The 23,579-nt window shown below is 40.3% G+C and overlaps 1 protein-coding gene and 1 long non-coding RNA gene across 5 annotated transcripts in view; one reads left to right on the forward strand and one right to left on the reverse strand.

Annotated features, from left to right (window-relative positions):
- The window catches only part of LOC139998800 (uncharacterized), a 117,902-nt gene extending 97,426 nt beyond the window's left edge, over positions 1–20,476 (forward strand). Inside the window, exon 3 of the long non-coding RNA XR_011803748.1 lies at positions 20,331–20,476. This is a non-coding gene — a long non-coding RNA (uncharacterized lncRNA). The remainder of the gene's footprint in view (positions 1–20,330) is intronic.
- Positions 1–23,579, reverse strand: part of LOC101803831 (transmembrane protein 132B) — a 267,174-nt gene that overhangs the window by 36,042 nt on the left and 207,553 nt on the right. For all 4 annotated transcript variants that reach the window (XM_038187471.2, XM_072024322.1, XM_013098081.5 and 1 more), the window contains one exon: positions 13,789–13,932. In XM_038187471.2, coding sequence (XP_038043399.1) covers positions 13,789–13,932 — 144 coding nt within the window. The remainder of the gene's footprint in view (positions 1–13,788; positions 13,933–23,579) is intronic.

The raw sequence follows: 23,579 nt of genomic DNA on the forward strand, positions 1-23,579 counted from the left end.
GCCTGGAGAACAAGTCCTACGAGGAGCGGCTGAAGGAGCTGGGCTTGTTCAGCCTGGAGAAGAGGAGGCTCAGGGGCGACCTTATCGCTCTCTACAGATACCTTAAAGGAGGCTGTAGAGAGGTGGGGGTTGGCCTGTTCTCCCACGTGCCTGGTGACAGGACGAGGGGGAATGGGCTAAAGTTGCGCCAGGGGAGTTTTAGGTTAGATGTTAGGAAGAACTTCTTTACTGAAAGGGTTGTTAGGCACTGGAACAGGCTGCCCAGGGAGGTGGTGGAGTCACCATCCCTGGAAGTCTTCAAAAGATGTCTAGATGTAGAGCTTAGGGATATGGTTTAGTGGGGACTGTTAGCGTTAGGTCAGAGGTTGGACTCGATGATCTTGAGGTCTCTTCCAACCTAGAAATTCTGTGATTCTGTGATTCTGTTAATTTGTTTTTTTTAGAAACTCGTGTTCCCTCTCTTACTCCCTGATCTTGGAGTTCTCTTAATAGTGGCGTCTCAGCCAGCATCACATGAATGTTTTTTGCAGCGTTCGTGCTGCAAGCACACTTTGGACACTACTATAGGATAGCTGTCATCGCCTCCTCTGTGGCTTCATTTCCTATTTCATCCTAAAAACTTCAAATAGTTTCTTGCATTGATCTCCCACTTCTGTTGGCAAAAGAGGTCTTAGTGAGGTTGTGGTTGGGATTTTAACTACACCTGCTGCAAATAACTATACACTTTTTCTGTCGATTCACCTTAGTCTCTGATAGCTTTCATATTCTTCCCTTTCAGCTCCTTCAGTGGTTTTTAAGTTCTTTAGTTTTTGTCCCTCTAAGCTCTTACAGCTTATAGCTACATGGCTTCCCCTATCTATTTTATTCACCTGGCCTGAAGACTTTCAAAGGGGTATAAGAGAGTGAGGTCCCCACATCCTCTTAACTTATGTTGCTGATGAGTGCCTGAGATTACCTTTTGCAGACATTTAAGAGCTGCTACCCTCAGTGTCAGTGCCAGAGGGCTTGCTACACCTGCACAGAAGATGAGATCCAGTGGGACACAGCCACAAGAAAGGTTCCTCCCCCTGTTGTCTGAGGAACTTTCAACACTTAAGGAAGAATTATCACAAAGCCATCTTTAAATATACGCTCTTGAGCTTTTAGTGCACTGGAAAACTCTTCCCAATCTCCCATCTTGCTATAGGATGTCTTCTGCTCCTGAGCAGCAGGAGGGCAGAGTCACGATATTCCTCTGACCTTTGCCCGGCGCTGCTTCCAACATCCGGGCTTGATGCCTGCAGACATGTCACAGAGAACATGGCCCTGGACATGCACTGGTCTTCAACAAAGCCACAAGAGTCTGTCCACTGAAATTACTTTGGCCAGAGCGGCAGGTACTGGGGAATATCATACATACACTTTATTTACTGTTTGCTAAAGGATGACATGAAAAAGGACACAAATGTTCTCACCACTGACATGGTGCTTCTATGTAAATGCTTTAAAGTTTCACAGAGGGGAGAGTGCACGTGTTTACAGGAAATTATTTCTGCTTGCCAGTAATTTCACCTTTATAGCACGACATCCTCCTGCAGCAGGCATCTCCTAAGTCATCTTGTGGCTACCAAAGATATTAGATTCTGTTTACTGTAATAAGTCTATTAAAGTCTCATGTTTTTTGCAGGTCATAGATGTTGTCCTATTGATTTAACTTGAAAGAGTGCTTTTTCAGTGTTAGTAAGCTGTTTGCTTTTCTATACTTTGCTACCTTCCTCGTTACCTAACGTGGACTGGCTGCAGTAGGTCACCGGTTTTTAGTGAATGCATGCCCAGTGCCAGGTTATCTGCACTTACTGATTCAGCATTAAGGGCCATTCTTGTGCAGATATAATCTGCCTTCCCAATCTATAGTCTACTTCATTTCCACGTGTTCCCTATTCAAGGGGATTATTCAGCAAAGATTTTATTCAAACTAGAATAACTAAAACACACTTCTGGTCCCCTGTGCTGCTTAGAAGGCATGCTATGTAGAAAACGCGCCTGCACTTTGAGGCTTACATCTTACACACTTTATAGTATCTGCAAGGTGCTGTCATGAGGTAAAAAAGTCTGTGTGGTTTAAGCTGGCAAGCAGCTCAGCACAATGCAGCTGTTCACTCGCTCCCCCCAGTGGGATGGGGAAGGGAATTGAAAAAAGGTAAAAGTGCAAGAACTTGTGGGTTGAGATAAGTACAGCTTGATAAGAAAGAGGGAAAAAAAAAAAAAAAAAAGACTAAAAAAACACAAGTGATGCACAGCACAACTGCTTAGAACACACTGACTAATGCCCAGACGATCCCCAAGCAGCAGCCCCCTCCCATCGTAAATCCCCAGTTTTACTGTTCAGCATGATGCCATCAAGCATGGGACATCCCTTCAGCCACTCTGGGCCACCTGTCCTGGTTCTGTCCCCTCCCAGCTCCTTGTGTACCCCTGTCCTCCTCGCTGGCAGGGCAGCAGGAGAAGCTGAAGTCCTGGGCTCTGTGTGAGCACTGCTCAGCAACAACTATGGCCCTGGTGTGTTATCAACGTTATTCTCATCCCAGATCTGAAACACAGCATCATACCAGCCATTAGGAAAAGAATTCACTCTATCTTAGATGAAACCAGGACAAAAAGTCAACTCCGTGATGACACCTAGACAATACTGGGATCTGCTGTGCCTTCCTAGAGAGCCTGTGCACGGTGGCTGGGGCTGCCCAAAGGGGTCAGGCAGTGCATGTCCTGCACTGTGCTGGAGATCCTAGAAGGGATGACCTGCTCTGGTTACATTTTTGCTTTTCAAGATACCTTATATTTCTTTTCCTTAGTTCTCATCTTTCAGTCTCATCCTAGCCTTCTTTGTTTAGTATCACATTCATTTTCAGGTACCTCAGGCTTTTCTACGAGCTTGCTCTTTCTGAACTCCCAATGATAGGTGAAAAAACAATTATTTGAAAGACTCGATGGCAGCCTCCTTCAGAATCTCAGTCTCACCAAATAGGATCCCTTCCCAGCCTGGCCCCACAGACACACAATGTCAGCAACCTTCTCAAAGAAGTCATGATCCTGTACAAAACCGTCTGTGCATTATTCAAATGGGCTGAAGCTGGAGGCATTTTCTTACTAAGGAGATCCAAGTTGGCGATAATATATTTTTCCTCAGCAAAATTAGTTACAGAAGATGAAAATATCAATAATAACATAAGGCAGTTAAACAAGCCACATTGTCAAGTTTGCTAAGAACAGAAGGTCCTAGCAAATGGCTGTCTACTAGACTTTAGACAACCATACTCACCACCAACACTGTAAAAAACAAACACGCTGTAACCTAAATAGTTAGAGCTGCATGGCATCTTCAGAGAGTGCTGGGAAACGTGCACAGGTTGTGGACATTCGCCTTATGCAATGCACAGCACAAAGAGAAGCCTCCCAGCAGCTCCTCAGCTCTCAACTGGAACAGCATGGGCTCTTACAGCCCTCTCACCATGGTTCACACAGTTATTTAGGATCCAGCTGTACCAGTGTTGTTTCCTCCCAGGGTTATGGTGCATAAAAGGACAAATGCATCCCAGGGCCTCCACAGGAGGAGGCTCACCAGGAGCTGCCACGGGACAGGCTAGAAGGAGGAGACCCAGCTCTGGGCAGTCTGCTCCCAGCATGGCACAGCGCCCTGCCTGCAGCCACCGGTTCCCCTCTGTTCTTTTTTTGCATGTGTTACTTTGACCTTGCTTGGGGTACTCTGGTCTTGATCATTACTCGGTGATTTTGCAAATGTTGCTTTGGCATTTATAATGCACAAAATGTGTGTAAAAACACAACAGTAAGTAATTTAGTCCAAGGAAGGATTTTCTCATTTTACCCTGATAATCCTTCACACTAAACTCACTATAGGTTGGAGAAAGACTAAAAGGCTACAGGTTCTGCATGGCAGGTACTATTTAAGCCTGCAGTTTTCCAGTAGTGGTGTATGGAAATCTTTGATTTGTGGGGTGGCAATAAAAGAAATGGAAAGAAAATCTCCCCTGGCAACGTATACTCTTGAAAGGCCCTTTCAAAGCAAACATTCCAACCATGAGAAATACTTCGGCACGCTGCCGGTCTGTCCTCCTCCTGTCTTCCCTCCCTGCCTCCCCAGCATATGTGCTTAGTATTGGAATAATACATTTCTTTGTGCCCCATATTACACCATTTCTGGAAAGAAATTGTTTTACATCACCTTGGTGCACTTGACTAGGGGAGACCTCACAATCAAAGATTCTTTCAGGCAGCTCTATCAGTATTTTATGTTCTCTTGAGGCCAAGTGGTATCAGCTGGCCATATAGCATTCAGATTTTGGAAAGAAAAAATCATTGTATTCTGAAATGATGATTGCATCAAATGGCAACTAGATTGGAAGGCAGCAGTCATGCTGGGCTCAGGCAATTAAAAACTAACTTCGATAATTGGTGCTTGCTGAGCCTCTATAGAAAGAAATGAATTAGGAAGGAAAACAATAAGGAAGGGCATACATTAATTTTGCTCTGCAGTGGATAATGTTGAGTGTAAGAGATCTAAGGAAGAATTGTGTGTCTCAAGGATTTTCTCTTAGTTTTTCGGGAGGAAACCTAAGAGTCAATGGGGAGGGGTTGCAAATTTAACCCAGACAGTAATCTCAGAAGCAGGAATCAGAAAAGTGCAAATAAATACAGCATATAAATAGTAGATAGCATTTCCTGCTATGAACTCATCATTTCTGACAATGCGGTCCAACAGAGAACTCGCCCTTGCTGGCAGTCCTGCTGGGCAATCTCCATTCTCTGTTCCCTGGGTAATGGCATTCCCCTCCTCACTGCTAAGCTGCTCTGGATATTTGTACAAGTAACTCAATAAAGGATTACCTCCCAGAACGTCTATATTGTGGCAAGCCCTGTGTAACTTTTATTCAGCTGTGAGATCTGTAGGCACTGTGTCCACACTACCTTTATATAGTGTTGAGTACATTGTCAGTACTCCACAAATAATAAATGCATTCAACTCAAATAAATGCCCACTTCTTCTTCAATAAGGTATACATGTATTTAACAGCCTTTTCTTGACACTCACAAGAGTTCATGTATCTCTGCTCACCGTTCCTCCATTTATTACAGTACATCCTTTTTTCTGGCTCATGACAGATTTCTGATCTACACTAGTGTTTACGGGAGGTTTATTCAGCAGCGCAGAGTGGAGGACAGCCACAGGACACCACAGGGTTCTCCAGCAGAAGCAGACTGGAACTCCCTTTGACAGAGCTGCAGAGTTTGTTAGCTGCTGGCTACGTGCTGCTAAAATGCATTTTTACAATGTGTGAAGGACACGTCCTGCAACACTTCTTACACGAGTAGTCCCTACTCTCAGTGAATGGGACTATTTGCACAATTATTATGGGAGCAAAAACAGAACAGGAGTGTCTGGAACAAAGTACTAAGGTGACTGAGGTTCCTGTTTGTCTTCCAGGGCACAGTGCCAACACTGGTGGCTGTTTGACCATTGACTATTTTAAGTGGAAAATATGGTCAATATGCTTGCTTGCTCTACAGTCTCTACCACTTCCATGCTTTTCCTCAAGGTAAAGTCATCAAAGGAGTAAAATTTTGATTATCATCAAACCAGTGATCCATTTTCACACGGAATTCAGTGGAAAGCTGCTTAAATCCACAGCCAAGCACTATAGAATTCCAAATATGCCCCACTGAGGTGCTATAAAATGGAGAGGCAATGAATTTACTTTCTAGTTCCAATTGAACAAATTTGAAGTTTTAAACCACCAAATGTGATAGGCATGCTCAAGTACAGCATATTACTAAACTAGAAGAGGACAAAAGCTACACCCCAGCGAGCATCTTCCATTCCCTGTACCTTATGGAAAAAGAAATACCAATTATAACTTCATTTTGTTCTTTCATCCTTATTTAATGACTTGTCCAACTCATTAACCCAGTATTTAGCTGCTGTTCTTTATGGCTGGATTTTCCTCATTCCCCTCAAAATCACAGCTATGTCCCAATCCTTATGCACAAAGGTACACAGCTGTCTAGCTACATGTATTTCTTGTCCTGTTGCTGTTTCCATAAAGGAAACCAAAATAGTTATTCTGGTTTCCAATTCTGTACAATCAAAATGCAAAAATATTAATAATTAAGAATATACCAAGAACAAAACTGCCTTCTTCCAAAGATGAGGAAGGGATTTGTTTACTGTCACAGGTAGATGCTTCTAAGTCAAATAAATTAAGTGCACTTCAGAATGATGGTGGTGTGTCAGTCTCATCATCTCCATCCTCAACTCCTATTATGCATCTCAAAGGAGTGCTTCCCAAAGTTCATTATTTTCTCCTAACAACAGTTACTTATTGCTACATTTGCTTTTGCTGAGCCTGGACTGAGCTGTTTACTATGTGCATACTAAGAGTATAAAATATTTAGAGTTTATCCTAAGCAATATCGCAGTTCAGGCTAATGATCGTTGCCCAGGACTGGGATCCATGCCCTTTGCATTTCTGCTCTCTGAGCAGCCAAACGCTAAGCCATAGAATTGTTTTCTTCCTCTGAAGCAGCAGCTGGTCCCTTGGAAGACACCATAAGCATCTCTGCCGAAATCTGTGTAATTGCACATGTCGGTATGGTCTGTTCTTAATGGATTCTCTCCCAGACAAAACACTGTTTTCTCAAGCTGGCTTTGAAGACTGTGTGTGTTTAAAAATAACTTCAGGAAAACACACACATATATTTTGCTATAAGCTGTGTACAATGTGTAATGTGTACAGAATATTAATTCTTCAATATGTGATTTTGTGAGATTGCCTCACTGGCATCCTTATTGCTATACATGGAACTGTTTTGTGTGCAAATATGATTCTAAACGCGAAGTTTTAGCTTGGCACATTCACAAAACACTATAGATTTCAACCTGTTGCTGTGTAACAAGGGTGGTTTTTTTTGAGACAAATCCTTAATATGCAGTAAGTGGCTATGCTACTCTTTTCTGATCATGCTTTGTCTGGCTATGAAACTAATTAGCAGAATCTGGTGACCTGAATGTCAGAAACTCTAATATTTCAACAAAAAGCAAAATCCTTAACTCAACAGTCAACATATTGCAGAGAGATCTGCCATACTCTCCTGCCTCTCTTTTATGACTAATAAAGATGAACTTTGTATGGGGGAAAAGGGGGTGTTTTCTGGCCAAAAAGCTAAAAAACAGATCTAATTACAAGTTTAATGCATTTCAAGCAACTCAGTGATCTCTAATTATTGCTCTAACTTAGGTATACCTGTCTGCAGGTATCAAAGACAAGATCCACAGTCTCTAACAGGTTTCTTGCCAGTGAATCCTACTGAGACAGATGTATTCTCATTATCCCTCTGGCACAACTGAGACAGGCCAGCAACTTCACAGAGGAGGTCTGGAGCACAGCAGAGAGGTAAACCAGGACTCCTGGGTCTCAGGCAGGATCCTCCTCAATAATCCTTCTGTTCAGCTGAGGAACACTTTGCTGCCATAAGCATCTTCCCTGTGCCAAGCATCAGGGGGAGTCATTATTTCAGAGGATTTGTAATAGACTGCAGAGTCCATCACCTCCCAGCTCTCAAAGATGGATGGAAATGAAGCTGACAGTGACTTGAGGTTGTTACCAGCTGATTTCATGGAGCTGATGATACTGATTCACTGGCACTAATCAGGTGAGATTAAAAGGACTGGTTGGACAAGGAAATGGACTCACCAAATTAAAGATTTGCACTTCAAAAGCTTTCTATCTGAACAGCTGCCTGTTGCAGCCCCGACCTGTCCCCTATGCTGGGGTAAGACAGAGTGGTTAAGCCTCCAGGGCTGTCAATCTTGAACCACTCAGAAGCACTGAGGAAAAAAATCACTTAAAAAGTAAGATCTAGCTCAAAATGAATTGTGTAATAAACCAACTGGCATCAAAGTAAATCCATCATATAAACGAGTAGAGAGTGTTTTCACTGCTGCCAGAAAGAGTTTGAACTCCTGGAGTAAGCTTATTTCTGAGCAAGTGTCCACAAAATCAAGCTCTAAGGTAATGAAGTGATAAGCACCCAAAAATATGATGGATGGAGAAATAAGATTAGCTCTTCTTCATGTACATTTCATTCTCAATCACGTACTTTAATGGTGAAGCAGCTGCAGAACTTGCAAATGACAAGCACTGCTTTTGTTTTCAGATCTCCTGCATAAACCATTGCATAAACAGCCACAAGCATGTGCTTCTTGCTCTGAATTGTCCTAAGAACATGCTGTGGGTTTGCAGCAGGGAAGTGTTCCCAGAATTCAGTATCATCTAAATTACAGAACTGCAGTATCCCTCCCTATCTTTGTTTGTTTGCTTGTTTATTTTGGAGTCCCTTGTAGCAGCTACTGTGCTGGCATTAGAGATCAATGTGCCCACAGCTGTTGAATAAGGTCCTCAGTCACTCGTCTGCCTTTGTAAGAGGGAAGAACCTTCTGCAGATTTAATCTGGTTCAGCTATTATTACCTTTCCTGCCTTTCCTACACCATTTTTACAGCATCTTAGATAACACCTAGCTGGCTGCTGCTATGAAAATTAGGTCTTCTATTGTTTTAACATCAATTTTGGAGAGTTCAAGATAAGGTTTGTATTAGAAAAGTAGGGGGTAGGAATGGTTTGAATTAGACTTTCATTATAATTAGACAGGAAATTATGAAAAGGTGAAATATAATTCACTGAAGTGCTTTCCTCTAGCAAGCTGACAAGAAAAGTGCATTCTTGCACAGAAGAGTTCACGGTATATTACTGAAGCACCATTGTTTTTAATGTATACCTCTGCCTGGGCACATTCAGCCTGTTTCCATTGCACTTTACATGTGGGCAGAAATGAGGAAGATGAGGCCCTCTGGCTCCCTTCTGTTCAATTGAGGGCCTTTTCTGTTACAAAAAATTAGACTAAATTAGCCCGTGGTGTAACTCCATGGAAGCCATTTGAATTACTGCGGACATTAATTTATACCACCAATCAATTTCTGCGTAACTTGCAAAGAACATGAAAATATGACTAATCTAAGAATGAATTAATTGGGCAGCTGCCTCTCTTTCATTTGTACACTACTGAGATAAACATTTGGAATAAGAAGCTGTCCTCATTATAATTTTCTCTCTTGATGCTGCTTTGTGGGTGATATTTGTGACTACCACGTAACTAAAATGTTTTCAGAAATTTTCTTCATGTGAAATTACTACAGTTCAGGCTTTTAAAGACACTTCCATAGCAAGGACAAAGTAATGCATGAACCTTACTTGGAGCATCTAAGAACCTGTAAAGATTGACAGTGCCAGAGCCCCTCAGGTTAGACTTTCCTCTGCAATACAATCATCGTGACTCCACCACTACCATTGGTCTAATTTGACTTCCCTCTAACTATGGCCTAAAGGATGACGGAGAACAAGCAAAACCCACTTTAACAGGCCAGCAAAACTTCAGCCATGCTTATAAGACGGATGGGCAAAGAACGCCTCTGCCATGATACAACTGCTTTAATCCTTTTCTTCCCCACTTGTGAAGGCTGAGGCCCCATGGTTCAGCACACATATAGAAAAGGCACATCCTACCATGCTAGAGCTCCTTTATCTCAGTGTTTTACCCATCACCAGAGTAGCCGAGTAACTTGTGCATAAATTTATCAAGTTACTATCACTTCTTTTTTTTTTTCAGCTTCACCACCCTATTTAGCTCTGGTTTGCTGGAGAAGCAGGACTCCTTAGGAGAAGTCCTTCAAGTGGGAAGACCACTGAAGTTAATGGGACTTGTGGAGATAAGGATTTTGTCAACAGTAGCTTGAAAAATTACATAAGGCAAGCTGAGGCTGGCAAAAGATGTTTTCTCAGCCTTGTTTGCAGATAAGGAAGCGAGATTCCAAAAGGAATGACTGACTTCCCACAGTCATACAGGAAATCAGCAAAAGATATGGAAATTAATGCTGAGAAGCATTTCCATGCCTTAATCATAAAGGCAATCTTTGCTTTCAAATGCCAAAAACATTAAATATCCCTTTTCAATGACGGAATAAACATCAGAGTTTCACCGACTCAGAGCAATATTTCCATCTAATTTTTTTAAATGTTTTTTTACAATTTTAAAGCCATTTCAAAGTAAAATGGTTGGTACTATTATGACCTGTGTCAAACTGTAGGGAGCAGCAACTGTAGGGACCAGGGACCAGGGATGGCAGTCCAATGAACAAGTTGATCTGGGCAACTCCGCTGAGGATCTAGTCACACTAAGGTTGGAAAATGCAAGGTCAAGACGTAATGGGTGTATTTCACTATATTTACCACTAATTATGTAGGCTTTGAAAAATAAGGACTGAAATAGTCTCTTTCTGGGAAGCTATTAAAGTGTTATGTGGAGGAGATATATGTCTTTGGACAGCAGGGATTCACATCTTTTGTCTACTAATAAATCACTTATCATCTATCTGTTTGACCATCTCTGAGTAGTATTTTTATCAATTTGATATCTAGGTAGCTGCGCAGATAAGCAAATTTTGTATAAATACATAATAGCCTGGGCCAAAGTCTGTTTCTATTTAAGCTAGATTCAGTTCGTTGTGTCTTAATTGAAAATAATGGTGTTAGAGCAGTGATCAAAGAACTGTTTCCTTAATTGTCTATTAAATCATTAGCTATTAAACAGAAATAAAAGTTTAGGAATACAACAGTCTATTCTGCCCAAAAGAATATGAATATCTCTCCGATTACAAAAGATACAATAAAGGCAGAATTAACAGTGAAAAGAAGCTCAAGATAAGGCAATTACATCCACAATGTCTGACAACCCTTATTAGAGGGTTTAGCAGTATATATATAGAAAAGGCAACGCAAATCTGGAAGCAAAGTCAATATTGAGTTTACCCAAGGGGCTTGTAAAGGAAATATGTATTTTTATGAAAAAATACGGGCACACAAACCTTGTACTAAATTTTAACTTGGCTAATTAATTGTTATGGATTCAATCTTGCAACCAATACATGCATTTCCAGTTAAAAATTATGCCTGAATAGCATTCAGTCTGAGAGTACCTCTCAGTAATTTGTGACTAAAATCCATTATAACAGCATTGTAATTTTCACAAAAATAACATTACTCCCATTTTGAGACCCTTTTATCACTCAGACCTCTTGTTTTCATACGTTAAACCAATAGCCTTGGATACCAGGTGAGAGGGGTGGGGGAAAATACAGTGCAAATCTTGTAAAACCTGTGCAGAATTTTGCCCAGTGTTTTGGTCTGCTCTCCCCAAATCATTGAAAGTGGGAGGACCCTCATCAACTTGAAGGTGCTTTGGAACAGGTCTACTTCCACCTGGAAATACAACCCATTTTGAAAAAATCAAGAAATAAAGATGGTCAGAGGGCAAGAGGTTTGCTTTCTTGAAGTGCATAAATCCACAAATGCAACCGGTAATCTTGTCTCTGCTCAGAGAGGTCATGTCAAGTTTTATTTAGCTGCAAGCTTCAGTGGACCTCTTAAATTCAGGAACCATAACAACTTCATGCCCAGCTTTGACAGGACATCCATATGGACAACTGCTGATCGAACTAAATGGACTTTAAACAAGCAGTGTTTTGAAATGCAACATCTCCCTAACATGTGCAGATACTAATTTTATTAGTGGAAGTGGAAGGGGAGTCCTTTTCCTGACCTTTTTGTATCTGGTTCAGTCTAGCATTCTCCAACTACAGCAAGTCCTAGAAATACTAGAAATCCAATTAATAGAAACAAAAGTCCACATACACTATCTTTTAGATCAGTACCTGGTTTTCTTCGTACTTCAAAAAAGTTTGAAGTACGAAGAAAAGACAGTCTGAGCAATAATATATTGATGATATATAACTTGGTGCTTGAGTTTATAATATGAGCACTTCATTGTAAACTGATAAAGAATAGCCACTAATCAGATACAAAGAGCTGTATGGTAAATAGCAAAAAAAAAAAAAAAAAAAAAAAAAAAAAAAGGCAAGATTTATCAAAAGGAACTGCTTTTATGACAATTACATTAGTCATAAACAAAGATATTCATTCATGTCCTTTTTCATGTCCTTTCTGGTAAGGGCTTTCAAGGAAATTTGCTTACCAGAAAAACAAAATGTGATTTTTCTTTCCCCATCTAATATATAACATAAGTAGAGAAGCTGGAGCTCAGGCTAGAGATTCAAGAAACCTCTTCCATCACTGGCCAAGGGCAAACATTGGAACAGTCACTTTCAGGAAAAGGGATTATAACACTGATTTACTTTGCAAAATGTTTTGAGGTCTGAGAAGTGCTAGGCATAACTCTGTCCCTGAGGATTCAATTGCACACACGCCTTTTCTCAGTAACTTGAATCTTATTTATGAATAATTTGCCTTCATGATAAACAGAGATAAAAACATTCATGAAAAAACTTGGAAACAAGCAGAAGTTGTCTGACCAAGACTTTTTCCCAAACCTATCATGTCTTTCCTATAGCTACTTAGGATCAAGTGGATGTCATCTCTCATCTGAGAGTCTCAGAAACAGGGTATCTCTATGAAATGTACAGTTGTTCTGTAAGCACTTTAACTGCAAAGGAATTTCTTTGTTGTTGGAAATAAAACGCAATGAGATGTTTGTTTTAGAGTATATAAATATCCATAATAAGCTCATTCAGAGTTGTCAAAAGTAAGAAGGTGAATTTTTCATTCCAGCATATGGTCTCCAAAATAAACGACAGCTTTGCTCTGTGCATTTCTTTAGCCAGACACAGAACACAAAAAATTATCTGATAAAGTACAAGCTATCTGTTAGGACCTCTGCAGTCTTATCTAGAAAGAGGTTACATTGATAGGTTGAAAATACACAGGTATAGGATGTGGGTTTGAAATGCAATCTGAATAGACCTTTTAAAAGTAGTTATAAAAGGGACTGGGTCAGGCCTGGGATACATCCAGACATGACAGAATTATCAGACATATGACAAACTTCTTTTTTCAGAGCTCCAGAGAGAGTTTATAATAAGATCTACAGGTTATGGGATTACTATATGCAAAAAAAAGGATGAGTATACAATCCTATTTTTACAGCATTTTTATATAATATACTGTATTTTCCTAGAATTGAGACAAATCATCTTTCTGAAAGAAATTAATAGAGAATACAAGAAAACAACCCTATATAGAAGCCATTATACTCAATTCCATTGTTCATTTAAAACAACAAAAAACAGCCTCAAGCCACATAATAAATCAAATAAATCTACTAAACATGTTCAAAAGTACCTCTTTTATGCCTAAAAATAATGAGCTAAAAGCTGAAAGCCACACAATGTGTCAGAAGTCATACAGTCAATGTCTTGATAAAGTTAAATTAAAGCTGTTTTCATCTCAATGCTGTGGAATGAGAACCAGCTGAACACATTATATTTAAAAAGAAAAATAACAGTTCACAGCTTTTGTTTTAAAGATTTTTCCAATATCTTTGTTATTTTCTATTCTCTGTCATGCTCCTCTGGATTTTAGTAAAGTTCAGTACTTGTAAGAGACTCCTGAGCGTAAAGTAGGTGATGCAGTAAGAAGCATATACAGCCTTGCTACTATACCTAGCACTAGATAAATACCTAGCACTGCAGAAATAGCTATGATTGTATAAAACAACCACTCCACATTAAATCCAGAATGTAGGCTAGGACCCAGTATGGTGGTGCTGGTGGTGAAGACAAGGGAGAAAACTCACATTTTCCTCATGCCCACCTCTTGTAGGTGCCTTACCTTTATGACATCTTCATCAGCTGATTTGCACTCAGTGGACTCCGAAACATCAACCACCGACCCATCCTCCTGCACAGCAACGACCTTGACTGGAACGGACACTGTTTTGCCCGTCAGGATGGCTGTGTTAAGGACTTCCGTGTCCTGTATGCACACACAATTAAAGGATGAGTGTTACAAAAGCAAAAACCATACGGAAGCTGCAGGGGTCAGACCAAAAAACCAAAAGCCTTCCTCAGAGAGGGACAGATATGGGGAGCAACAGTTCCTTGGACATACCCTGTGAGCTCCCTGCAATCAGTGGTGTAACAATTTCTTAAGCCAGAAGTTGTGTCTGGACCACCAAGTTCTGGTTTTGACAGACATACAGATTTACTCTATTGGAGCCAATTTATGGGTCTGGCTGCTGTGGAAATGAAATCTGTCACGCAATTACGTGTGAAGACATGCCTGCAGAGTGGCAGAACCACAGCGCTTTTCAAGCACTATCTCCACAGAGTGGCAGCACCTCATCGCACCCTTATGTCCCAAACCATGGCAGTGGTTTGGGAGGTGATTCCCAGGCATTACAATAACAGCATTTTTTCCTTTTTGTTTCAGCTGAAAGAGTTCTCAGCTGAGCCAGTTGTCCCTTTTCTGGACATAAATGCACAATGAGAAACACTGTGCATGAGATAGGGTATTACAAACTAAGCAATGCCATATACAACTTTTTTTAATCTTTCCCCATCAAAATCCCACCTAGTGATGTTTTACCACATTTATCTCTAATCCTGATGAATTCACAGTGCTGGCACTCTAATGACTCCATTAACACAGACTTCCTCTGCATCTCAGTATGGCTGCTGCTTGATTAATTAATCCAAGTGAGCTGCTACAGCGGTCCTTGCCTTGCATAAGCAAACCAGATCTGCAAACTGGAGGGGAACAGCCTCCAAAGGCCTACGGAGGAATTTGGCTCCGCTTAAGCAGTCCTTACTGCAGGTCCAACATTTCATACACACGCAGAACAAGGAATGATCTGTGCTTCAGAAAAGATTCAGCTCAGCCTTCTAGAAAAACTTGTGAGAGGAAATACTGCTTTAAATCCCTCTGCTTTTAATTTTTCAATTTCTGTGAAACTAATTGCTTGCCAGCTAGGGTAAAAAAAAAAAAAAAAGAAAAAAAAAAGTTGCTTCCAACTAATCTAACTTTAAATTCCATTATTAGAATTGCAGGAATAAAAAATTGATTTTAGTGAAAAATTTGATGGCAGCTTGCATAGGGAGATATATTCACTATCATTTGCTTCTGTCTGCTAGCTAGATTGATAGAAAATAATGGGCATTGACCACAAGCTGAGGACAGCTGGAGAAGACCAATAAACACTTGCAACTAAGATGTATTATTAATCAATATTCGGAAACTTCTACAAAAGCACCTTGAATTAAATGAGTTGAAGTACTAATAACACTAGTGCCAGCTAACTGATAGTCTACTAGAGCTTTATGGGCAGTCATGTTCCAGAAAAGCACTTAAACGTGGACTTGAGTCCATTTCTGTTCAGAACAGCACTAAAGGTATGTGGCTCAACTTGACACAGATTTCAGCGTGATTTAAGTAGATTTTAGTGTTGTCCTGAACAGAGATGCTTTTCTGAATAACGCCGCATGAAATTAATACATCTTGGTCCTGTCCTTTGCAAGGCACAAACCAGATGTTTTACCCCAGTGACTGGTTTTTGTCTTTGCTGAATGGGATAATTTATAACCAGCTGCCATCCCTGACAGAAGGACGCTGGGAAACAGAGAAGTAAGTGAAAAATGAACAACTGTAAAACCTTTACAAAGGCTAACGTTTGAACAAAACTAAGAAACTCCACTACCATGTAAAAACGATCAGCAACACCTCAGGTGGAAAGAGGTTGTGTAAGACAAACTGAAGGTGTTTCATCCACAAGTATGTCAAGAAGAGGTAGTTAGATTTTGCCAAACCAATGACAAATATTCCAAATACCCCTAGGCCATCAATTTGATATAAACATGCCACATATGTGATGCAGACATGGTGCTTCTGTGTCAGAATGCACCCAGTTTGTCAGCAGGCCATTCTTCAACAACAGACACTTTTCAAGGGGATAGTATTTTTGCCAAGGTCACAAACAATGAACACGTGACTAATTCTACTTCTGAACCACCTTCTCTTAGCACAGCTACATAACTCCTACGTGTCAGGGGCAGGTGGCACTTGGATGCAATTACAGTCTGATCCAAAACCGTACTGAGTCATATATGAAAGACTTCTTTTGACTTCAGTGGACTTGGAATCAGGTTCTCAGCAGGCCTGAAATAATTTCTCCTTTGCTTTTTGTGTCGTTTGTTGTACCACCATCATGTTAACCCTCCTGTGTGACAATGGATAAACAAAACCTCGAGCCTCCTTTAACTCTAAGTGCTGCTTAGCTACCAAGCTGAGAACATACTTTGATGCTCTGAAGGATAATGCAAAGTTTATAAAGAGATTTGCATTCTTCTGTAAACTCTCTGTGAAGCTTAGTGTGAGAGAAAGGGTCTTAGAAGTGACACCCTGCCACCCTCTACCTGTGGGTGCTCTGCAATGTGCTCACCTGGCTCCAGACACAAGTATTGTCCTGACTCTTCCCCCATCCCCGTACGTACAGATGCCCACAGTGCCTATTAGCCACTGCTGCATCACTGAAACTACACTTCACTGATAAGCAATTCTACTACATAAATCAATATTTCAGAGGCCTGATGCTTGGATCAGGTGTTACGCAAGTATAATAGGCAGTGTAAAGACCTTTTTAAGAGCTGGTTATTTATAGACTGAAAAAATATATTTCCTCTGAGGAAGAAATATGAAGGCAGAACTGAACTAATTGACTGTCCATTAGATTTATAAGCAGGCTTCTTTTTATTATTATTTATTTTTTGGACCTTCAAGAGATTCTGTTAGGTTTGTTTTGTATTTCCATGATTAAGGTTTACTACAGGAAAAATGTTACTGCATTTGAGATACCTGTGCTGTTTACCACTAGCACAGTTTGAAATCTTGAGAGGGGTAATAATGCTGATTTATATGCACAGGCTTTTATATTTACATGCTTGGCTCAGCATCACTGAAACATCTGGAAAAACACTTGGGGACCACCAGCACAAACCTCTAACTGCTGACACAGAAAGGGCCCAGTTGAAAAACTGGAAATCCTTTCTGATTTCTTCCAACAATGGTGTATAATGCTAGATCTTGACCAAAGCCTGGAATTCAAGCAGCCCGGGTGGAAGCTAAACAATCATATTGCAAGCACTATCCCTGAATAATAATTGTGTGCGTGTTTATCTCCAGTTCCTTCTCTGTACCTGAATGCATTAGCACTTCAGCAGAGCTCTTCTTAATTACAACTGTAACCTGCTAATAGCATTTCTTTGTTGTCTGAAGGAATCTACTTATTATCCAGCCTAGGCTAAATTAAAATTTAATACATCATCAGGTTGCAACAGAACTAGGAAGCAAATGACAGCTGTTTAATTAAAACCTAAAGCTGATTAGACGGCACTACTGAGAGAAATACTCAAGAGGAAGCGCAGAAAACTACTGAAACTCAAGGCCAGGATAATGGCTTTATTTAAATATGAATAAACCCTGCACACTGCCATAGTAAATGTTTGACAACTCATTGCTTTGGACAAATGGGGGAAATGTGAATGGGAGACCTGTCAAGAGTCACAACAAAGCTGTGATTACCAGCATGGCTGATCCACGTGTATGTGACCAGCAGCTGGGATTACTGAGGAATGACGGCAATAGGTAGGCACGAACCCATGTGAGGAACTCCAGACCCAGCGCTCCCAACAATTACTCATTAAACATGATGCCACGATGAACTAAATCCTCATTGGGCCTGTGACTCCAGCAGCTCACCCAACATGACACAGGTCCCCCCCTTTCTCAGCTGAAAAACAGAGGCACAGAAATAAACAGCAAAGCTCATAGGGAGCCATCCTGGAGCCAGGAGCTGACAGGGGTTATCCACCCCACGGCCTGCAGCTGCCCCCCACAACCTGTCCTGCCCCTCAGAGCAGGCCCTGGCCTTCTCCTTTCCTCTCCTGGCACAGCACAAAAACCCCAGAGCAACCCAATTTACTGTGACAGATATCATCCTTGTGATTAATACACAGGCTGGACGTGGGCTTTTTAGAGGTTAACAAAACACACTACAGTACAGGAGACCCAATAAACACTCAATTGTAAATCAGGAGGGAAACCTGAAGCCAATCCTATTCCACTGACAAATGTTACAGTTAAATGCCTTTTGGCATTTAGTTGAAATGACTGTCTTCAGTGAGGAAGGCATAGATCTGAAATATTTGTCTGCAGAATTGCATTCCTTCATTAGTATTTTTTCCCCAGAGTGTACCTCATGAAAATACATTTGTAATATTAGAAGGATTCTTTAGGAACCAGTTCTCCTGCCTCGAAATGGCATCTCTTAAAAAATGTAAATTATAGGGCAGAATGTGATGTGTGGGCTGGGCTATGGGATTGTTTCCTTTTTTATTTGATAAATTATTCAGCACCTTTTTCTTCAGATCAAAGAGCAATGCACTGTAAGTCCATTAAGCAAGCTTAATATATAAATTAGAAGCTTTGCTGAAATTATTATAATCCATAGTAATTCTGTACATTTTCCCCCTTATAGCTGACTACCGTTTTAGGTTTCCAATACATATTAATGAAGCCTTATTGCTAGAAAGCTATTTATATTTTCCACCATTATATCAGGTAAGATTTGCCATTTTGTCAACCAGTGGAGAGAACAAACAACTGAGATTGTGTTTATTAAAGACATAAAACATGGTAGAAAATACAAACAATCTTGCAAAGAGTTCACATCATTCTTTACCCTTTTTCCTCCCTGAGTTCATACAGTTGCTCCATGGCATGCCACGGAGGCAGAGCCCAGCACAATGCTGGTGGCAGCACAGCGAGCTGCCCAGTGGATACGGGCTGACCCTGCAATCCTGACAGCCTGCCACTTGCCTCCACTCAGGACAGGCTGAAAAAAAAGTGAAAAAGCAGTCACAGGGCCTAATAAAGGGCTGAACAACGGTTAATTCCTTGTCCTGCAAACATCTTTTCAGTGCAGCGACTTGCGGGATCAACTCTTTGCCATGTTTTCAGATGTCAGAGTGAGGCCCAAAGTGTAGCCATGCACAGGACCTCCTGCTTGTCAGCACACGGGTTGCTAGATCATTCCCACTCCCCTCCAACCTTCCTCTGTCTCCCGCTGTTTCCTTATTTCGGCTTCTTATCCAGCATACTGCTATTAGGAGTGATCAGCTATGACAGATGGTAAATCACAAATACTGCTGTCAAAGTTAAAGGTCATCCTTTACATCCTTTGTTTACCTGCAAAATAGCTTTACTTCATATTAGGATTTCCGAGGAAGAATAGGCAGGTGTATATATTCTGCAGAGGAAATTAATTAATGGAGATTCAACCATACAGAGAGGTTCTTAATCACCGGTTGTTACAGAACAATGTAAGCAACAACTGTTGGCCTAACCAAATATTATTCTAGATGCATATTACAGTGTGTGCTGCAAAAACAATTTGCTACAGCACAAAAAAAGCATGATACAGAGACTGCAAAGGGGAATCTTATTTCATAACTTGTCCTTTTGCCACAGATATGTTGAAGGAAGCTCTTATCTTAGCTGGGTGTACCTGGCAAAAATGATCAGACAGAGTGGTAATTCTGTCTTGGAGTTCATGGAAACTAAAGCTGAGATTTATGCCATTCCCATGTTTTTTAATGAAGGAAATTCAGCTCATTTTGAGGTTTATGTAGGATGAATAAGCAAAACCTGCTGCTGAAGGTGAAACCTGATTAGAAGCACAGACGCTATCATATTTATGACCTGAGGCAGTTTTATTTTTTTATTTTTTATAACTCAGAACAGATCTGCCCCCATTAAGCAAAGGTTCAGAATGCAGCCTGGTGCATTTGGGAGAAGTAATTGCAACCTGTCAGGCAGTCTCTACTGTCTCAGCTAAGTACAGTGCCTTCTGCATGAGCAAAAGACCTTTCATGAGGCTGAGCTCATGCTGTTTCACTTCAGCCCATTATGCCCCAGCAGAGTTCATTCTCCAAACCTGCTGTGTTAAACATCATGACACCATCACTCTGAAGTACATGCTTGAAGTAGAAGGAGCGGGAAATTCTTACAGCTGAGGAGCAGCTATCACGCATCTGATTTTAGTTGTTTGCACAAAGAATACAGACACCAAGAGCTCCGGGGGTTGCATTTCCAGACTTTTTATCATACCATGAAATAAAGAACCTGAAGTCAGCCTAAACGTCTTATGGTAAACTCTATCAGTCACCCACACTGGAATCTACACTGTGCTTAACAATCTGTATGATACTTGAACACTCATCTAATAGACTTGCACCAGTTCTTCTCAATAGTAAATAAGCATATTTAGAATGTCACAGTTCACTTAATGCTGTTGTGGTTTTTTTCTTTTTTTATTCCAGAAAAGTGTGACCATGTTCTGTGGGTTAATAAAATCACGGACCGTCTCCATTTGAAATCAAATAACATCCGCCAGAATTCAGGAGGATTCCAAATCGGTAGAGCCGTCTGCTTAAGTGCAATGACACAATCCCCTGTAAGATCCAAAAACAAATAATCATTTTCAGATGGCCATGATATTCATCCAAACATTCTTCAAATGCATTGCTTTTTCTACAGAAAAATCTGGGGAGGCCAAGTTTTGTCTAGTTTATGAAAGGTAACTACTGGATTCACTTGAGTATTGACAGTAGTCTAAGATAATTTTTTCTGGTCACTGTGAAACTTTGGCCCTATAGGTTTAAGAATATTTAACAACATTGTAAATAGCCATTTTGAAGAATTTCTTTCAGACAGTTCTCCAATTCCTTCCCCACTTGTTCAAATTTCTTTTGGAGAGACTGGAAGGAGGGTTTTTTCTGAGGAAATTTCGTGCCACTGGTGCAATGGGAGAGTTGTCAACTCACTGGCTCGAAAAGGCTCCAGTTTCACAAGTGCAAAACCACAGATCTTGAAACATAAGGTCGCGTATCACATGAGTTTATTGCTGCAATCTGTGGGCTCATCATCTACCATGAGTGCTACCTGGGCAGAAATCCATGTGCTTCCATAATAACAGCTGTTTAATGCTATAGAAGAATGCACAAATTAATTACAGCATGTCTACATGACTTCCCAACATCCTGCAGGAACATCGCCTCATGGAAGGAGCGTGGGTTCTCTTTCTGCTTTGGACATGGTGACTTGCTTCATTAGGCTACTCACACAATTGGTATAGCTTAATAATACCTATTTATGAGCAGAACAAGATATATCGAAAAGTGACTGTGACATCTTGCAGAGTCCTCTAAAATCCCCTGATAGAAGAATGTCTAACATTCACTAACAGGGTTCAGGAAGATCGGATTTTATATCTTCTTCCTCAGCACAGTTCAAATACTGGAGTAAGTCCTGGGCTTATAATGTACAAAATACATTCAACGATGAACTGTATTTTCTAGACAGAGGTAGATGCATATACTTATTAACTGTGTTTGAGAAGTACATTATGGAGTTTAAAATGGAGTGGAGATCTGCTGGGTGCTCATATGCACTGTTCCACAAAAGGAGAATATTATTTAACAAAGAACATGGACCTGAGAGGAAAGACCCATGCATTATCCAAAGAAGAGGTTTTTTCTTGAAGATGGTCTTATCTGTCAGGACCAGATTGCTCCACTTATTTTACCTGTTGAAGCAATTTCACGGGCTTCCATTCAACTACTGCCAGGATGTGAAACATATATGCACACAGTGCTGCAGACAGCAGGCACTTTGGAAGCAGACTGTTTCCCACTGCCTGCTCTCCCTCCGAAATGCTATTCTTCCTCCAAGGTGCCTGCAGTGAGTGATGCATTCTCTGGCAGTTCCTGCCTTAGCCACATATTTTAGGAGAGCATAAGTGACACTTCATAAGTTTTCTCTCTTTCCACTACCTATTAATGGGCTCATGTCTAGTTTAGACTTGATGTCTAGAACAGGAGGAGACAAGCTCTATCCCCTTCTGTTTTCAAAATTATAAACAATTAGGATCTCTACATTTCTGTAAGGTCCTTTACTCCTAAGACAGCCTTAGCAATTTTTACACCACTGCATGTTTCCTAACTGTGACACAGGCTTCCCAAATTATAGAACCATACTTTTTATCTACTTCATTTCATAAAGTTGCATACTGCTACATTTGATGGAATGAAAATAAAAAGCAAGAGATCATATCTGTACCCAGTCCAGGCACCACAGTTTACTATCGTTGCAAACTCAGAGCTTTTCAGTGTTTTACTTACTCATTTTGGGATGCTCCAAGTATGCTCCTCATCCTTGCAAAGCCACTCCAACTGAATGAGTTTGTGTCTTACAATTCTTCAACATTTACTTTTTGTTTAAACAAATGAAAATGACAGCAGATGCCTCCTGCTTGTGTTTAGAACTGCCTGAAAACTTTTTCAACAAGAAAAACATAATTTCTTGACAAAAATCAACATGTGTAAAGAAGACATCTATTAAAACATTTCCTTTTGAGAAAAAACTGAAATCAAAAATTTTGATTTTTTTCAAATGAGAATATTCCGAGTATCTGAGAGTCTTTTGACTGTTCTAAGGATTTCTGGAGGTATTTCTTCCTTCCTCTGCTCTTTCATGGCTTGAGTTTTGCTCTCAGTTTTAATTTTTCAATCTGTTGTACCTATTCAGAAGCCTTGTACCTATTCAGAAGTGCTGTCTTGTTCTGTCCTGCCCCTATGTCTGATAACTTCTTTTTCTGATCAACTTTTATAAAGAATGACCTCTTCTTTATTTAAGTTCAGAATGAAATCCCATTTTTTTCCTTTCATGATTGATTTTCTCAGTGAACTCTTGTGCAGCGTATGTATTTGCTGCAGACTACGAAAATACCACCTATGTTTCAAAATCTGAGCCACTGCTTTCAGAACATCACTGTTTTTCCAGAGTCCGTCAGCTTTTGAGAGACAAAGACCCTTGCACTGAATAACACTGTAAGAACTTGTGAGCAAAAAAAATAGACTTCCTGGGTTCTGCTCTCAGCTAGACTGGTGCAAGAAACAATAATGATAGGAAAGATCATGAAATTACACAAATGTAAACGTACTGTGAAATCAGGATTAAATAATTTAATATTTAATCTTTTCCCGTCACTCTTTCATCTATTCTAAAACTTCCATTGAATGTTTAATTTAATTTACTCTTTAGAGTGTCTTATTCTTCAACACTTTAAAAACAGTTCTCAGCTTTCAAAGACAATAAGACAATTACCTTGATTTCACAGACAAAATACTTAGGCAGAAGAAATCCCACCAGGCCAGTGACACAAGAAACTGAATCCCTATTTCCAGTGTCCTACATCCATGCCTTTCCTGCAAGGTTCCTCAAACTTGCTGTCTTCAGGCTGTTGGTTCTGTACAGTTTAAATACCAGTTCCCTCATCTTTCCTACCAAATGGCCTTTTTGCATAACAAGTAAATGCTGAGCATGCAACATCTCAGTTAATTTATTGGTTAGTTAACTGAAATTCAGTTATGCAGCAAAACAAATGTCAGTGATTGTTAAGAAATATAGAGGGCTACAAATAAAGTGACGAATAACAGATGCATGGAAAGAAAGACTATTACTTGTCACCTTTCTTAAGTAGAAAATGATAATGGCATACTAGCATATAC

Source organism: Anas platyrhynchos, chromosome 16 (assembly GCF_047663525.1).
Source record: "Anas platyrhynchos isolate ZD024472 breed Pekin duck chromosome 16, IASCAAS_PekinDuck_T2T, whole genome shotgun sequence".
NCBI classification, from domain to species: Eukaryota; Metazoa; Chordata; class Aves; order Anseriformes; family Anatidae; genus Anas; species Anas platyrhynchos.